The sequence below is a fragment of the Mustela putorius genome, unplaced genomic scaffold (genome assembly GCF_011764305.1).
Source record: "Mustela putorius furo isolate JIRA1106 unplaced genomic scaffold, ASM1176430v1.1 tig00003836_pilon_pilon_pilon, whole genome shotgun sequence".
NCBI classification, from domain to species: domain Eukaryota; kingdom Metazoa; phylum Chordata; class Mammalia; order Carnivora; family Mustelidae; genus Mustela; species Mustela putorius.
Genome location: NW_025421989.1, coordinates 5,358,775 through 5,375,405, shown reverse-complemented (window position 1 = coordinate 5,375,405; position 16,631 = coordinate 5,358,775). Strand labels below are relative to the sequence as shown.

Below are 16,631 nucleotides of genomic sequence, written 5' to 3'. Positions count from 1 at the left end.
TACTCACAGCCATCTAGACTACCCACAGCCATATACACTCCCCACGCCAGTCCTGGGCCTGCTCACAACCATGTACACCACTCATGACCATGTACATTGCCCACAGTCATGTAAACTGTCCATGGTCATCTAGACTGCCCAAGGCCATCTGCACTGCCCACGACCATCTAGACAGTCCATGGTATCTACTCTGCCCACGGCCATCTACACTACCCACACCAGCGCCAGGCCTGCCCACAGCCATTTACAGTACCCACGGCCATCTAGACTGCCCATGGCCATCTACACTACCCACACCAGTGCTAGGCCCACTCAGGACCATGTACCTGCCTATAGCCATGTATATTACCCATGGTCATCTAAACTATCCATGGCCATCTAGACTGCCCACAGTCATCTAGACTTCCCAAGGTCATCTGGACTGCCCACGGCCATCTAGACTGCCCACGGTATCTACACTGACCATGGCCATCTACACTATATAGGCTGGTGCCAGGGCTGCCCACAACCATCTACACTGCCCACGGCAGCACTGGGCCTGCCCACGGCCATCTCCACGGCCCATGGCCATCTGCAATACCCACGGCCATCTACACTGACCAAGCAGTACCAGGCCTTCCCATGGCCAATTACACTGCCCACAGTCATCTACACTGCTTACGCCAGCGCCAGGCCTGCCCATGCTGTCTACAATGCCCACAGTCATCTACACTACCCATGCCAGTGCCAGGCCTGCCCACAGCCGTCTACACTGCCCACGGCTATGTACAGAGACCATGCCAGTGCCAGGCCTTCCAATGGCCATCTACGCTGCCTATGGTCATGTTCACTACCCATGCCAACTCCAGGCCTGCCCCTGGCTATCTACACTGCCCTCACCAGTCACAGTTCTGCCCACGGTCATGTACACTGCCATTACCAGGCCTGCCCACAACAATCTAGACTCCCCATGATATCCACGCTGCGCACAATCATCTATACTTCCCATGGCCATCTACACTACCCACACCAGCGCCAGGCCTGCCCACAGCCGTCTACACTGCCCACGGCTGTCTATCCTACCCATGCCAGCACCAACCTGCCCATGGCCATCTTCACTGCCCACAATCATCTACACAATCCATGGCCATCTACACTGCTCATGGCCATCGACACTACGCACGCCAGCACCAGGCCTGCCCACGGCCATCTACATTACCCATGCCAGCACCAGGCCTACTCATGGACATGTACACTGCCATGGCCATCTACACTGCCCACACGGATGCCAGGCCTGCCCAGGGCCATCTACACTGCCCACGCCAGCGCCAGTCCTGCTCATGGACATCTACACTGTCCACAGCCATGAACACTGCCCACGACCATGTACACCGCCCACGGCCATCTACACTGCCTTCCGCCATCTACACTGTCCACCACTATTTACACCGCCCATGGACATCTAAACTGCCCACGGACATCTGCACTGGCCACTGCTTTACAGACGACCCAGGACCACCCGCACTACCAGGAACGTGTATAGACTGGCCCGCGCCCACCAGCAGGCCTGATCTGCGTCGCCCTTGAGAGCTCGATCTCCGAGTAACACTGCAGCCACTGTCGGCACAGTTGTACGTCTTGGCTGTGCACCAGCCCCTCCCCTCTGTACTGATCCGCGTGAACCCACACACCCCCTCTAGCCTCAGGTGGACCGTACGCACCTGCCTTGTTCACTGTTTCCCTTGCCCGTCAGTGCCTAAGGTCCCGAGAGCAGCTGTTTCAGAGTGGTTGGTCCATTCTGTGCCCCGACCAGCAGCACTGCAACGGAAGCAGAGGCAGTCACTCGCCGACCTCACGCTTGTGTAGAACGTCCCGTTCTTTCCCTCAAAAAAGCCCGCAACCTGCTGCGTGCCTCGCACAGCATCTGGTCGGGGGTTCCCCTTTTAAGCAAACACCCAGGGCACCTGCTTGACCCCTGCTCAGCCTCTCAGACCCAAGGTCTCTTCTCATTCCAAAGTGCTCAAACCGGCTTTCCCTGGGGTCCTCCAGTGCCATTGAGCGTTTTCCCCTCAGCAAAGCCCCATCCAGCACTTGGGCACCGGGATGAGGCGCTGGTTGGTGCCAGAGAGGCACCCGTTCCCACCCTCGGGCCCACGGGTGGGCGACTGACCCGACACAGGCCAGACCTCCCTCCCCACACTGGGCGAGGGGCTCGTCGTGGGTTTGTCCTTTCCCTGAGCGATGGCCCAGAGTCCAGCACTGGGCAGAGAACACGCTGCTCAGCCCAGGCAGGACGGGCTTGCGGGCTCTGTGCTCTCACGGGCACCCTGAGCGGCTCAGGGTTTGGGGGACCACATGCAACGAGTACACGGGGAGCTGCTGTCCCGGGCCACGGGCTGCGGGAATGGTCATGCGCACTGGGGACTGCATCGCGACCCTCGGGGCTCCCTCTGCGAGGACGTGCTGTTCAGGTGGCCCGGGTTGCACGGGCCCTCAGCTTTCCCGGAAGGGTCGGAGCCGCACCTGTGCTGACGGTTCCCCGCTGCAGGAATGAGGCCTCCTGGGCTGAGGGCCGCCCTCTAGCGTGGGGGTGCACTCGGTCCACAAACCAGGGCGAGATCCCCCTCCGCACCTCGTGGCCATGCTGCCGGGCCTGTCCTGTACTTTCTGGCCTCTTTCCTGGGTTTCTCCTGGACTCTCCTCCCGGCGACAGTCCAGGTTCTGCAGACCGGCTCCCTGCCTTGTCCCGTGTGCGCTTTCGGACGCCTGCAGCACATGCGCGCGCCCCTCCCGCTGCGCCCCAGTCTGGGAGCCGCGGCCGATGGGGACCGTGGCTGCAGCCTGTGTTCCTCTGACCTTGCAGATCCCGGTGTCAGTCGCTACCATGTGCAGTGGCTCCCAGAGGCCTGTGCCCAGAACCGGAGCAGCGCGGCCGAGGCCTCCTCCGGCATCACCCAGGTGAGAGGCGTCACGTGGCTCGCGGCTCGCGCGTGTCTGGCTCCCTGGGGTCTGGGTAGCAGCTATGCAGAGAGATGGGTGAAGGGCGCTCCCCCCGGCCCCCGAGAGCTCGTTGTCACCCGGTGGCTGCTGACTAGTAACGAGGTACACAGGTCCACACAACGGTGCTCTCGTGCTCTGTCCTTGCTCACAACCTCCCTAGGGACTCGAGCCCATCGGCTCAGGGCAGCTCATAGAACACAGGGTTAAAGACGCGCTTCCTTGGGACTCCGGGGTCAGAGGGGACCTGGTTCCAGGTTGTTATGCGTCTGCCTTTTGTTGGACGAAAGCTTTGCCTTGATTTCTGGATCTTGGCGGCACGATGTAAGGGGTTACTGTCCCCGTCAACTTCTGACGACCATTCGGCGCCTTGCTTTGCCGCGACCCGTCGCTCAGTGCGCAGAGCTGTTGTTTGAGCCCCAGACGGAGCCCCGACGCTTTCCTGACTTAATTTGGAAAGAATGTCAACGCCCTGGGGACCGTCACCAGATCAGTGTTACCGCACGACCTCTTCCAAACACGGGGGCGACGCATGAACTCGAGAGGAGCTTCGATCACACAGCGGAGAGTGCCAGGAGGGCGACGGCGCAGGGACCCAGCGCGGTTCACAACACCCACAGGCAGCGCCAGCCATCGGAGGGGCTGATACCCGATCGACAAGGGGAACAGTTTTCTTCTGAATATTTTCTAAAGCAGCAAGTACAGTATGTTTAGAATCCAATCGGATCACATGACTTTAAGATAAAGTGAGATAACACAAGTCCGTGGATCTGCAGAAATACAGATTTTTACCGGATTTGACTTGTCCCAAAGCGCGCCCGTGGTAGGCTGCTTCCAAAGTTTGGGGCCCGGGGTAACAGAGAAAGAATGGCATCGGTCCAAGGGAAGCCTACTCGGACGGCAGGGAGGCAGGACCAAAGCAGGGTCTGTTCCTGTTCTTGTGCGCACCGGGGAGGCTTTCCCTAGTGTTCCCGGGTGCGCCTTGCCGTGGTCGGGGATCTGCCTTGTTCCCAGGGCGCAGCCAAGTGTGACTTCTCCCCTCCGCAAACCCTGAAGGGAAGACGGAGCTGGACCTGGACGTGTGTCCCAGAGAAGTGGGCATCACGCTGCCGCCCGCTAGACGCTGCCGCTGGCCTCCGCCGTTTGTAAACAGCTTGTAGGCGCCTGGTTTGCAGTTAGGAGGGGCGGCCGGGAGTCCACCTCGTGCTCTCGAGGTCTGCCTCCCACGCCCGCTGGAAGCGTTCCCGAAAGAGCTGCCCAGCGCTGACCCTGGCGGGTCGGGACTGCAGCGTGTTCCCAGGGAGGGTGCGATCCCACTCCCGCAGGAAAGCATTTCTGTCCCCCACGGCGACGCCGCAGGCCTGCGAGGCTCCCTGCTACTCTGCAGGTGCGCGGGGCCCTGAATTCCGGGGTGCGCACTGCCCCCGCCATCAGGCGCCAGCCCCTCCCCTCCCCCGCCGTGCGCACCCCACTCCGTGCGCATCCCGGGGCTCCTGGACTCGGGACTCCGCGAGGGGCGGAGTGGGCGGAGCCTCGGCTTGTCCCGCCCTCCCGGTGTGTGCTCCCGCCTCGCCCATGCGGCTCTCGCGGGGCGGGTCCTGCACGCCCGGACAGGGGTCCCGTCTGCGTCTTTCCCTCGAGGGCATCGGGCTCGGATCCGACGGCGGCGCAGACCGGAGAGGCTGCGCAGGCCCACGTGCCGGGCACGGAGCTGCGCTCACGACGGCCCCACACCCAGGCCCGCCCCTTAGTGCGCGGTGCGGCTCTGCGGTCGGCGGGCGCAGCAGGACGGCCCGAGGCCGGAACAGCAGCCCGCAACGGGGCAGGAAGGTGCAGACGGACAGAGGAGCCCTGACCCGAGTCCCAGAGAAGCCCGAGTTCCCCGTTCCGTCCTGTTCCAACCACGGACACTGGTGCTTGCGGTTGCGTCAGGCCTGCTTGGAAGGCGCCGCGGTCCTGCCCAAGTCCAGGGGTGTCTTCCATGCCCGAGGTGGAGGCGGCGGTGGGCCTTCGTCCCAACGGGGACCGGCGGCTTCTCGGCTGTGTGTAAAAGCCACATGGCGCGCGCTGCGTGCAGAGGACGTTGTCCTTGTCGCTCTAGGGTTTCAGCTCCTGCCGGGCGTGTGTCCCCAAGGAGACTTCGTGCAGCATCTTCTCTTTCTCTTGCTCTTAGGACAATTACATCATTCTTCAAGATCTGTCGTTCTCCTGCAAATACAAGGTGACCGTGCAGCCCACGCGACCCGCCGGCCGCCTGAAGGCAGAGACGGTGTTCTTTACCACGCCGCCCTGCTCCGCCCTGAAGGGGAAGAGCCACAAGCCCGTTAGCTGCCCCGGAGAGCCAGGTGCGTCTCTCGCCCCCCTCAGCTGCCCCGGAGACCCGGTGCGTCTCCTTCTGTCCCTTCCCTGCCCCCCATGTTAGCTGCCCAGACACCCAGACACACCCCCTCCCCGCCAGTACCTGCCCCGGACAGCCAGGCGTGTTTCCTGCCCCCCACTCAGCTGCCCCGGACAGCCAGCGCGTCTCCCCCCAGCTTCCAGGCGCGCTCTAGGATGCTGGCGGCACTCAGAACACTTTCGGGAACCGGTTCTGCGGGCCGGACCCGCCGAAAGCTGCCGTCTTCCGGATGGCCGTCCGGTGGCCCCATTCAGGCGCTGATGTGCTCACAGCTAGACACGTCATGGTTCCGTTGTCCCAGGCCCGGGACGAGGTCCGGCACTCACGGCCCTGCCCGCTGGGAACGAAGGAAAAGTTCCCGTACTGCGGGCTTCGGCGACGCCGCACTATTCCGTTTCTCTCCCGGCCCCTTGCCGCGCCAGCTGCCTTTACGTCCTGTGCCCAGCCACGTACCAAACTCCGAGTCTGCACGCATCCCTCGCGGCAGCCGCACGGCTCCCTGAGCTCCCCCGAGCGACGCGGCACGACGTCCCATCACTTCACTGTCCGCCCTTGTCGCCGTGGTCACCTCCGCTCTCGGAGCGGCAGCCGGGCCACACCGCACGGCAGAATTCCCTCGTCCGCCCCCAAAGCAGGGCTCAGGAAAGACTTCCCAAAGCACCAGCACCCAGCTGCAGGGAAAGAGCGACTCTGACTCACAGACCGTCCCCGGAGGGCAAAACAGGTGGTTTCCAGAAGCCGTGCGTGGAGGCCCAGCTCAGCCTGCCTGTGCCTCCTTCTGGGTTCGCCGCCCGCAGGGCCCGCGGTGCGTGCAGATGGGCCCTGTTGTCCGTGTCCGTCCGGCAGCCTCACGCGGGCCCCCTCTCCCCCTCGCCGCAGGTCACGTGACGGCCAAAGTGCTCGCCAAGCCCGAAAACCTCTCTGCCTCCTTCGTCGTCCAGGACGCCAACATCACGGCCCACTTCTCCTGGAAGATGGCCAAGGCCAACCTCTACCAGCCCATGACCGGCTTCCAAGTGACCTGGGCCGAGGTCACGACCGAGAGCAGACAGAACAGCTTACCCAACAGCATCATCTCCCGCTCGCAGATCCTGCCTTCGGTAGGTGCCCGCTCTGCTCCCCGTGTCGCCGCCGTCCCCGTCCTGCCGGCCGCCCGCGGGGTCCTGCCGCCAGGCCGCCTGCCCGCCACCGAGCCTTCCCGCCGCGCCTTCCCCCGCGGGCCGGAGGAGGGTGCTGGAGGGGGTCAGGACAAGGGGCCGCCGGGAGCAGGGCCAGCCGTCCGGTCCGTGAGCCCTGAGCCTCGGCAGCCCCGGCCTGGGTCGTAGGCAAGTGACTGAACAGTCTGTGAAGCCATGTCGCTGCGGTCCGAGCGGACGTGCGCTGTTTGCACTGTTAAACTGGGGGTAACCAGCTAGAGGCAGCCTGTTGTTTCTCCCCCTTTCCCGGTTCACATTTGGCTCGAGCCCATAAAGCGCTGGCCTGTCTTCCAGGCCACTTAATTCCTTGGCTTGGAAAAAAAAACCCCTGTGTGGGCTTTCACTCCCTCCAAAAATGCCCTTAGGATATCCAACTCTGGCTCCCAAAAGAAAGGAAAAAAGAAAGAAAGAAAAAACCTTAAGTCCGGAAGGAAAAATTCCTTGGAATTAGAAAGTAGTTATTCTATGAATGTATTAGGTTTTATTGAATTTTGAGAAGAATGTGTTGGCATAAAAATAAACATTTTCAGTCATGGGCACTGTGTGTTGAGGGAAACAGTTGGCTCGTTCCCTGAAATTTGGATTATCAGGAATTCACACCACAAGACGGGCAGAAGACCACTTTCAACCATGGGAAAGTCTTACGTTAAGGAGGAAAAAATGAAATCCCGAGGGCGAGCCTGAGAACCGGCCCCTCCCCACGGCCCTTCCCGGCCAAGCATGGGACTGCCCAGCCGGGGGCGTCGGGGGGAGACGCGGCAGACGGCTCCACGGGCACGAGGGGCAGCAGACGCAACGGCCACCCGTGCCTGTGCTCACCCTGCCCCTCTCCTCTCTGGGCACTCCCCCCTGCCGCTCTACCCTGCCCCCGCTCCCCCCTGCCCTTGTCCGTGCCTCCCCTCTGTCCCTCTCCGCACCCCCACGCCTGCCCTCGGCCCTGGGCTCACACATGCCCTTCTCTGCACAGCCACCCCCGCGCCCTCCAAGCGCCCACCTCTGCCCTTCTCCGCACGCTCACGCCCGCCCCTCTCCACGCACGCACACCTGCCGCTCTCCGCACGCACACCTGCCGCTCTCCGCACGCACACCTGCTCTCCGCCGGGGAGGAGCCGCTCAGAGGACGCGTGTCCCGTGCCTGTTCTGGAAAGGTCTCACTGACGAGCATCTCGTTTCGTGTGGCTCCCAGGACCATTACGTCCTCGCGGTGCCCAACCTGAGACCGTCCACGCTGTACCGACTGGAAGTGCAGGTGTTGACCGCGGGAGGCGAAGGCCCGGCCACCATCAAAACCTTCTGGACGCCCGACCTCACGCCGCCCTCCGCGCACAGTGAGTGGGGGACACGCACGGGCCACGGTCTGCAGGAGACACTAGGCTTGGCGCCGGACCCCGGGCTCCGGGTTCTCTGGACCCGGAACTCTGTCTCCCACGAGTGTCTGCGGGCCGGACGCCGTCGCACGGTGCTGGCGCGGGTGTGCGGCTGCGGCTCCTGCACTCGCTGAGGACGGGCAAGCAGAGCGGCCCTGCCCTGTGCCGTCGGGCCGTGCTGTCCCACTGCTCCTCCTCCGACACTGGATCTCGGACGGAAGCGGTGACGTGTTTCTGTCCTGAGGACCGGGAAGGACCGGGCTGGCTTCTGAACTGAGACGCAGGAAGCGGGCTTGTCCCGTTCCTCCCGGGATATTACGGACATCGGGGCGGAAGGCAGGAGGGAAGGGGCGGCAGGGGCGTCCGAGTCCGCGCAGGAGAGACGCGGCTGCAGGCGGGAGCTCTCTGGGGGTCGGACGCTGTCCTCACCAGCCCCTGCTTCCTGTAGCGCACCATGACTGACCCGTGTGTCCTGTCCCCCCTCCAGGACCCCATCTGAGAGCTCAGCATCCCCACCACCACCCGCCTTCTCCAGAAAGACACTAAACGGTTCCAACAGCGTCTGAGAATCACGGAACGAGCCGGCGGGTGGAGCTGCGCGGCGTCGACGCACGGCTACAAGGGCCGCGGGTGCCCCGCATGACCTCCCTCTCCCATGTGACCTTGTGCCCTGGGTCCCTCTGCCCATCTCTACGCAGGTGGAAAGGAGTGACGCACGGCCACCGGTGGGGGTGGACACCACTTCCCGGCATGGAGGAAATGACGAGGCCCCCACGCAGGACATCCCCGTACCCCCATCGGCGCACACACCGTCTGGATCTCCACGGGACGGCCGCACAGCGAGAGCTCCCGGACCCGGAGCCGCGCGTGCCCGGAACACATCCGTGTAACACACATGCAGGGCACACTCGTACCGAGCGTGACGTCCATCAATAAAACGTTTTTAAAAGTTCAATGATTGCTTGGATTTGCAGAATCACGTAAGGGGAGGCCGTCTGCAAACCCGACGTAGTCACAGCGCTTCTCCGACGATTCGAACCTCCAGTACAGAGCGGTCAGTTCCGGCCACCACCGTCGACACCCGCAGCCCAGGCCCCGTTCGCACCGGGCCCAACGAGCGGCGCGTGTGCGACCCGTGTCTCACGAGGGGCTCCCGGCGCAGGCCGCGTCCAGCGAGTTCGCCGCTGTCCGTCGGCCGTGGAGAAATCAGAATCCTTTCCTGGGGATGCGTTTTCCTGCTTCCTCCTAGAACAGGACAGGCCTCCCGGATACATTTTCTTAGTTCTAATTTCCTTTCCCTCCGCGCAGAAAGGAGCTGCCGCGCTCCTTTGTTTCACCGCGTCGTGCATGTCAAGATGTACGAAAGCTCCCGCTTCAAGAGAGAATCCCAGCTGTGGAGTGTCGTGCGTTCTTTCCCCAGATTCGCCTTTCCTTCGTCCCAGGAAGCGAAGCGAACGCTGGAACATTCTCGGTAACGTGGGACAGGGTCGGTCAGGGAGAGGAGAGCGCTTCACCTGCCTTTATTCTTCCGAATCCGTCCCGTGGCACCACCTGGCTCCAAACCAGCCTTCCCAGCGTGGGTCACCGAGCACTGGCACAGCCTTCAACCCCGAAATGCTGAGTCTCATCCAGGCTCTCCTTGAGGGAACGTCCGCAGATGCCATGTAAAATTCGCAGCCATCTGTGTGTGTGTGTGTGTGTGTGCGCGCGTGCAAGCGTGCACAGACACACACACACACACACACACACACCTTCACTGTGACTCACTGCGGAAATCTCTTGACAGCTCCCTGTGGTGCAGACAGACCCGGTTCTCGTAACCAGGAGGGTCCCGTGGGGTCCCGTGTCTGCCGCCGGCGCTCACTCCGGGAGGAAAGTGCAGCGTAGCCACCTCCCGGCGTCTTGCAGGAAGGGCTTCCTCCTCCCTCTGCGCATCCCCGGTGGCCGGGGAGAGCTCTGGGGCCGCGCTCCTGGGCTGTGCGCCTGGCACCGGGTACTTGTGGGCTTCTGGAAGCGCGCGGACGCAGGGACAGCTCAGAACTCCTCCACCCGTGAGTTCTGAAGGCAAACGTGCTAGAAAACCGAGACGGAGTGTTTTTATGATCAGACGGATGCGAATGTTTGGGAAACGCGGCCTGTCCGCATGGACATGTGGAAACAGAGTAGAAACGGTCTGCTGTGTAGCCAAGACTTCCGGCGAGGACGCACGTGGTGTTCTGCAGCTCCGCACCAGGGACGCCCGTGGGAAAGGCCTGCCCGAAAGTGCCCGGGCTTCCCAGTGCTCCAGCACGGCTCCTGACGCAGCCGGGACGGGCCGCACGACGTGCCCCGAAGTCGCCTGCTTCCCCACGGAACGAACAGGAGCACCGCTTGTTTCCAACCGCCCAAGCGGGAACCAGGAGCACAGGGACCTTCACGGAAGCCAGGACTCAGCCAGTGCCAGGAGCCGCATCTGAATGTCCAATTCTCAAATTTTCACCAACAAAGACATCGAATATTGGCCACAAGGTTATCTCTACCCTGAACTTGTCATGAACAAATCCAGTATTTGTGTCCCCAAATGTTTGTGCCGTTGTATCGTTCAAAACGCAGGAGTGTACACAGAGATATGAAATATTATTGTTCTGTACGCTTGATTTTATGAAGTTTAGTTATCTGTCTTTGGGGCAATAGACAATGAGAAAATACATTTTCAGTCTGGAAGGTTCTAAAGCTTAGAGCCTCCTTTAAACTTGAAAGCCTCTCCTGTGAGCATCGGACTTTGCGATTACAAAATTTTAATTTTTCACATTATTGGAAAAAAATATTAATTAGATGATCAAGGACACAGGAGTTTATGAATTCCAGCGACCTTCAATAATATGCACGTTGGCCATGATATAATTACATTTTTTTCTTTGATTTTAAAAATTTGAGCGCCCCAATGAAAAGGATACACACTATGCGTTGTTTTCTCTAAACACCGTTCGTGGCCCGTCTCCAATACGTCTTATGAAAACGAAACGTGTCTCTCTCATAGGAGAAAAAATACATTCGGGGAGAATACTTAGTCTTAACAATTGAGCCCATCGAGAATGCCACGTGCTGAGATCCCAGGGGTTAAGTCCGTACTCACCACAGTTCCTCCCCGTCTGCCTGCCGCCCGCGGTCTCTTTGGGGAAGGGACCCGCTCCCTGCCCTTCCAGCGGGGGCTCCGCACGTGCCTCTTACGGGAGCGTGTGCCCTTTCAAGTCCTTCGTGGTGTCACTGGGTCATATTAGAGACGGTGAAAGACGATTAAGCGGGTCATATTAGAGACGGTGAAAGACGATTAAGCAAAGTTCAAGTGTAAAGACGCGTCCATAATGCTGGGAACCTAGATGAACCTGTAAGTGTGCAGAAAAGTCTGTGTCCAGGGCACCATGAGCCCCGTAGAGCACCGAGTGGTGGCCCTGGACTCACCCACCATGTGCCGGGAGCACCCTCCCGTGTTGCGACAATCCACCATTCACACGCTGTCCACGTGCCCCTGGGGGATGAGGTCCCCCGTCCCCGCTGAGAATCCGTGCACCAGAGACGGGGTGCAATTTACTAAACTCGGGAGAACCTGCCTTGTCTGCAGGACCCAGGAGCCCAGGAGTCTGTCCCGGGAGCCAGGCTGGGAACTGGACTGCAAAGCCCTGAATTATGTCTCTGAACCACGTCCCTGAAAAACCTGATGGGTAGACCGAGTGCGCATGTGTCTGTCTGTCACCCGAGCATAGATATTTAATCCATCCTATTGGTCGGCATCTCTAACGATAATGATTTATTTATTTAATGCCCTTTCCTACGCCGTGGGCCATGGATTGACTAACGACTCATTCCCACGATTGCAAATAGTTCTGCCTCGTTACACTAACTCTCGCGCTGTCGCCAGCACACGAAGCCTAAATACGTGTTGCATGTACTTACAGTTCACTTAAAGTAATAGCTGCATAACGACGCTGACGCTTACCTACGGTTGTGCATGGCCGGATTCCGTGTCTCACCTGTCCTGAGTCTTGTAGCAAGTTACACCATTTACAGAGTGATTAACCGAGGTCTGTCTGTAACGGACCGCTATTTCCTTCGTTAACGATGCTGTCGCGTACGGATGACGCAGCAGCTACCTTCTCATCCCCATGGCCTGGAGAGCCCTCGTCTCTTCTATTGGTCATGTCAAGTCAATATTTATTTATCGATGTAATAAAAAAAAAAAGTTCGATTTTTGTGTGTGTCTGTCGTGCTATTCAGAGAGAAGTAATCTTGTAAAAAATTTTGTAAAAATGGAAAAGTATTGTACATAGTCTGCTACCCTGTGACTCATTGTTTTCACGTGAGGGTTTTCTGTACATACTGATTCAGTAATAAAGGATCCTTAAACCCGCCCAGTGGACTGGACTCATTTCTTTATGGAAAAAAAAAAGAAAAGACTTTTACTTTCCACATGTGCCCTGCATTCCCAGGGAGACTCAACAAGTCGGTAGGAACGGACGGTGGGCGCGGTGCGTGTAAGGGACAGCCCATCGTCCTCGCGCACGTGCGTGCGCCCTGAGAATCACCGCGGGGGCGACCTTCCATCTGATTCACGGAGGGCTGGTATTGCTGATGGCTTCCGTGGGGTTTTTAAAAAGATTGATCTGAGAGAATGTGCCCGCTCGGGCAGGAGTCAGGGGAGGGCTAGAGGGAGACAGAATCAAGCCAACTCCCTGCAGAGCCCGACGTGGGGCTCCATCTCACGACCCTGACGTCACGACCTGAGCAGAAACCACCAGTCAGATGCTTAGCAGACAGAGCCCCCCAGCCCACTCCCCCCAGGAGTTCCCGCTTTCCCGCTGGGGCATCAGCGAGGAATGAGCCGGACGCCGCCCCAGAAACCTGAGGAGCCCCAGGGGGTGACCCCGGGGAGGTGGGACCTGCTCTCCCCTGCACAGTCCCCCACATGATTGTACATTTCCGAGAGCCACGTCTCCGGTTCCGCCGGGCACCTGGTCCCGTTCTGGGGGGCACCTGCCTGCAGAAGGAAAGCCCCTGTTGCAATGGTTCTCATCCTACAAGGCAGACGTGGGACCGGCAGATGCAGCGACCGGACAACAGAAGGCGGTAAGTGGAGACCGTGAGATGCGGGGAGCCAGGGCCGCGAGCCAGGGTCAGAGGGTGCGGGCGGGCCCCACGCAGGGTCACACACGTGCTCATGCTTCCCCGTGGCAGCCTCATCACACCTATCCTCACCGGCACGCGGGCCTGTTTGCGCCACGTGAATCCATGTGATTCATCACATCAACAAAATAAAGTGTAAAAACCATATGGTCATTTCAATAGATGCATAAAAAGCATTTGACAAAGTACAACCTCCACTCACTACAAAACCCCCCAACAAAGGAGGTTTAGAGAGCACGTTCCTGAACATAATAAAGGCCATCTATGGAAATCCCACAGCTAACATTACACTCAATGGGAAAAACCAGAGAGCTTCTCCCCTAAGATCACGAATAATACAAGAATGCTCACTCTTACCACCTTTCTCCAACACAGTATTAGAAGTCCTGGCCACAGCAACCAGACAAGAGAAATAATAGCCCAACTGTGGAAGGAACCAAGATGTCCTTCAACAGATGAATGGATAAAGAAGATGTGGTCCATCTACACTATGGAATATTACTCAGCCATCAAAAAGGATGAACACCCACCATTTGCACTGATGTGGATGGGACTGGAGGAGATGATGCTGAGTGAAATAAGTCAAGCAGAGAAAGACCATTATCATATGGTTTCACTCATATGTGGAACATTAGGAATAGTGCAGAGGACCACAGGAGAAGGGAGGAAAAACTGAATGGGAAGAAATCAGAGAAGGAGACAAACCATGAGAGACTCTGGACTCGTGGGAACCAGAATGAGGGTCCCAGAAGGCAGGGTGGGGGATGGGTCACCGGGTGATGGGTGCTCAGGAGAGCAGCTGTGGTGATGCGTACTGGATGTTACATGCAGCTAATGAACTACTGAACGCTACAGCAAAAACTAACGATGTACTCTATGTTGGCTCATTGAACATAATAATAAATTTATAAAAAAGAAAAAGAAATAAAAGGTATCTGGATTGGTAAGAAACAAGTAAAACTTTAAAAAATATATTCACTTATATATTTGAGAGAGAGAGACAGAGGGAGAGCCCGGTGGGAGGGTCAGATAGGAAGAAAGTCTCAAGCCGACTCCCCACTGAGCACACAGCCCAGTCTGGAGCTTGACCTCATGACCCTGAGATGATGACCTCAGCCAAAATCAACCCTAACCCTAACCCTAACGGACGGAGCCCCCCAGGCACCCGAGGAAGAAGTCAAACGTTCCCCACCTGCAGACGACATGATGCTGTATCGAGAGAACCGTAAAGAATCCTCCAAAAAGCTACTAGAACTGAGAAGAGAATTCAGTAAGATCGTAGGGTACAAAGTCAATATACAGAAATCCTTTTCAGGTCTGTGCATTAATAATGAAATGGCAGAAAGAGGAATTAAGAGAACAATCCCATTTACGAGTGCACCAAAAATACAAAACGCCAGGAATAAACTGAAGCAACAGAGAACGGTCTGTACTCTGCAAAGTATAAAACTCTGATGAAAGAAATTGAAGAGCGCACAGACAAATGGAAAGATACTCCATGTTCATGGATTGTAAGAACAAATGCTGTGAAACTAGCCACACTATCCAAAGCAATCTGCAGAGTTAATGCAATCCCTACCAAAATACCAACAGCATTTTTCAGAGTTAGAACAATCCTGTGGTTTTTTACGAAACCAACAAAAGATCCTGAATAGCAAAAGCAATCTTGAAAAGGAAGAACACAACTGGAGGTATCACGATCCCAGATTTCAAGATAGACTACAAAGCTGTAGTCACCGAAACAATGTGATACCGGCACAGAAACACACACAGAGAAGAACAGAACAGAGCGCCCAGAAATGAACCCACAACTGTATACTCATCACCTTCGACAAAGAAGGCGAGAACGTGCAATGGGAAAAGGGCCGTCTCTTCCACCAGTGGTGCTGGGAAAACTGGCCGGCAGAACAATGGGGCTTGCAGAAGAATGCTCCTGGACACGATCTTACAGATCAATGCAGAACCTGCACCACGATCTTACACCAGACACGAAATACACTCAGAGTGGGTTAAGGATCTATATGGCAGCCCTGGAACCATAACAATCCTAGAACAGAGCACTGGCCGTCATCTCTCTGCCATTGGCAGTCGTGACATTTTTCTAGGCAGGTCTCCTGAGGCGAAGGAAACGAAACCAAAAATAAACTACTGGGACATCAGCCAAATAAACAGCTTCTACAGAGCAAAGGAAACCACCAAAAAAACTAGAAGGCCACCCACGGGATGGGAGAAAATACTCGCAAATGACATACTGGATAAAGGGTTAGGATCCAAAATATATAAATAACATATAACCAAACATTGACCCCCCCCCCAAATTCTCCACTTAAAAATGCACAGAAGACAAGAACAAACCTTTCCTCAAAGAAAACATCCAGCCGGCTGACAGACACAGGCAAAGATGCTCAATGTCACTTGGCGTCAAGGAAATGCAAATCAAACCATGAAGAGATACGAACTCACACTTGTCAGAGTGGCTGAAACCAACAACGGGGGAGACAGCAGGTGTCGGCGAGCGTGCAGGGAAAGGGGAGCTCGTGCACTGCTGGTGGGTTGCAACCTGGCACAGCTGCTGCAGAGAACAGTATGGAGGTTCCTCCCCAAAAACCTAAAAATGGAACTACCATCTGATGCAGCCCTTGCACTAATGGGCATGCACCAAAAGAATTCAGAAACGGTAATTAAAAAGCAGATGCGCCTGCGTGTTTAATGCAGCAGTACCGACAGCAGCCATTGACGGGAACAAGCCCCATGTCCACGGGTAAGAGGCACGGAGAAAGAAGATGGGGAGTCTGTATACAGTGCAACAGTATTCACCATAACGACAAACGAAATCAAGCCATTTGCAAAGACATGGACGGATCTAGAGGGTACAGCGCTGGGGAGAGTACGTCAGAGAAAGACAAATATCATCACAAAGTCTCACACAGGTGCAGTCTGAAAAACAGAATAAATGAACAAGCAAACCAACCAACCAGAACCAGACTCTTGACTCTTCAGAGGGAAATGTTGATCCGGTTTTCCCCAAACACACGATCTTGTGCCCAATCCAACACATTCATTTGTGTCCCAGTCGACCTCTCCTTAAAAAACCCACTCACATAGCCCTAACTGTCAACAGGACACCCTTGTCGGTGTTTAAACCGGCACCGCCCAAAGCACCAACAGAGTCAAACACAAAGCCCCAAAGGGCAAGTCCTCCTCGGGACAGGACAGGGAGCGAAGAGGAAGTCACGGTCCACCACGTTCGAAAGAACTCTGAGGACACCACAGCCGGGCGCCCCGTCCCTTACGGACGCCATGTTCCTCTTTATCCCACCGCCAGCGGAAGGAACAGAAAGACGGGCCACCAAGGGCCAGCGCTGTGGCTGCACAGCGCAAACCAGGAGTGAGCCACGGCGGCGAGCAGACAGAGAGCATCTTACTACTGCTTTCTGGAGCTTTCCAGGACGGCCCCCTTCGAGTTACGTGGTGGTGTGCCACGGTGCTCTCGACACCCCGTGCTTCCCCTAACGACCCTCAAGTGTCTTTGAT

The 16,631-nt window shown here is 57.5% G+C and overlaps 1 protein-coding gene across 1 annotated transcript in view; it reads left to right on the top strand.

Moving 5' to 3' along the window:
• Positions 1-12,325, top strand: part of ANOS1 (anosmin 1) — a 176,289-nt gene extending 163,964 nt beyond the window's left edge. The window contains exons 10-14 of the mRNA XM_045089275.1: positions 2,843-2,937; positions 5,150-5,321; positions 6,254-6,474; positions 7,757-7,898; positions 8,425-12,325. Of these exons, the coding sequence (XP_044945210.1) occupies positions 2,843-2,937; positions 5,150-5,321; positions 6,254-6,474; positions 7,757-7,898; positions 8,425-8,483 (689 nt within the window). The 3' untranslated portion in view covers positions 8,484-12,325. The remainder of the gene's footprint in view (positions 1-2,842; positions 2,938-5,149; positions 5,322-6,253; positions 6,475-7,756; positions 7,899-8,424) is intronic.
• The last annotated feature ends 4,306 nt before the right edge of the window (positions 12,326-16,631 follow it).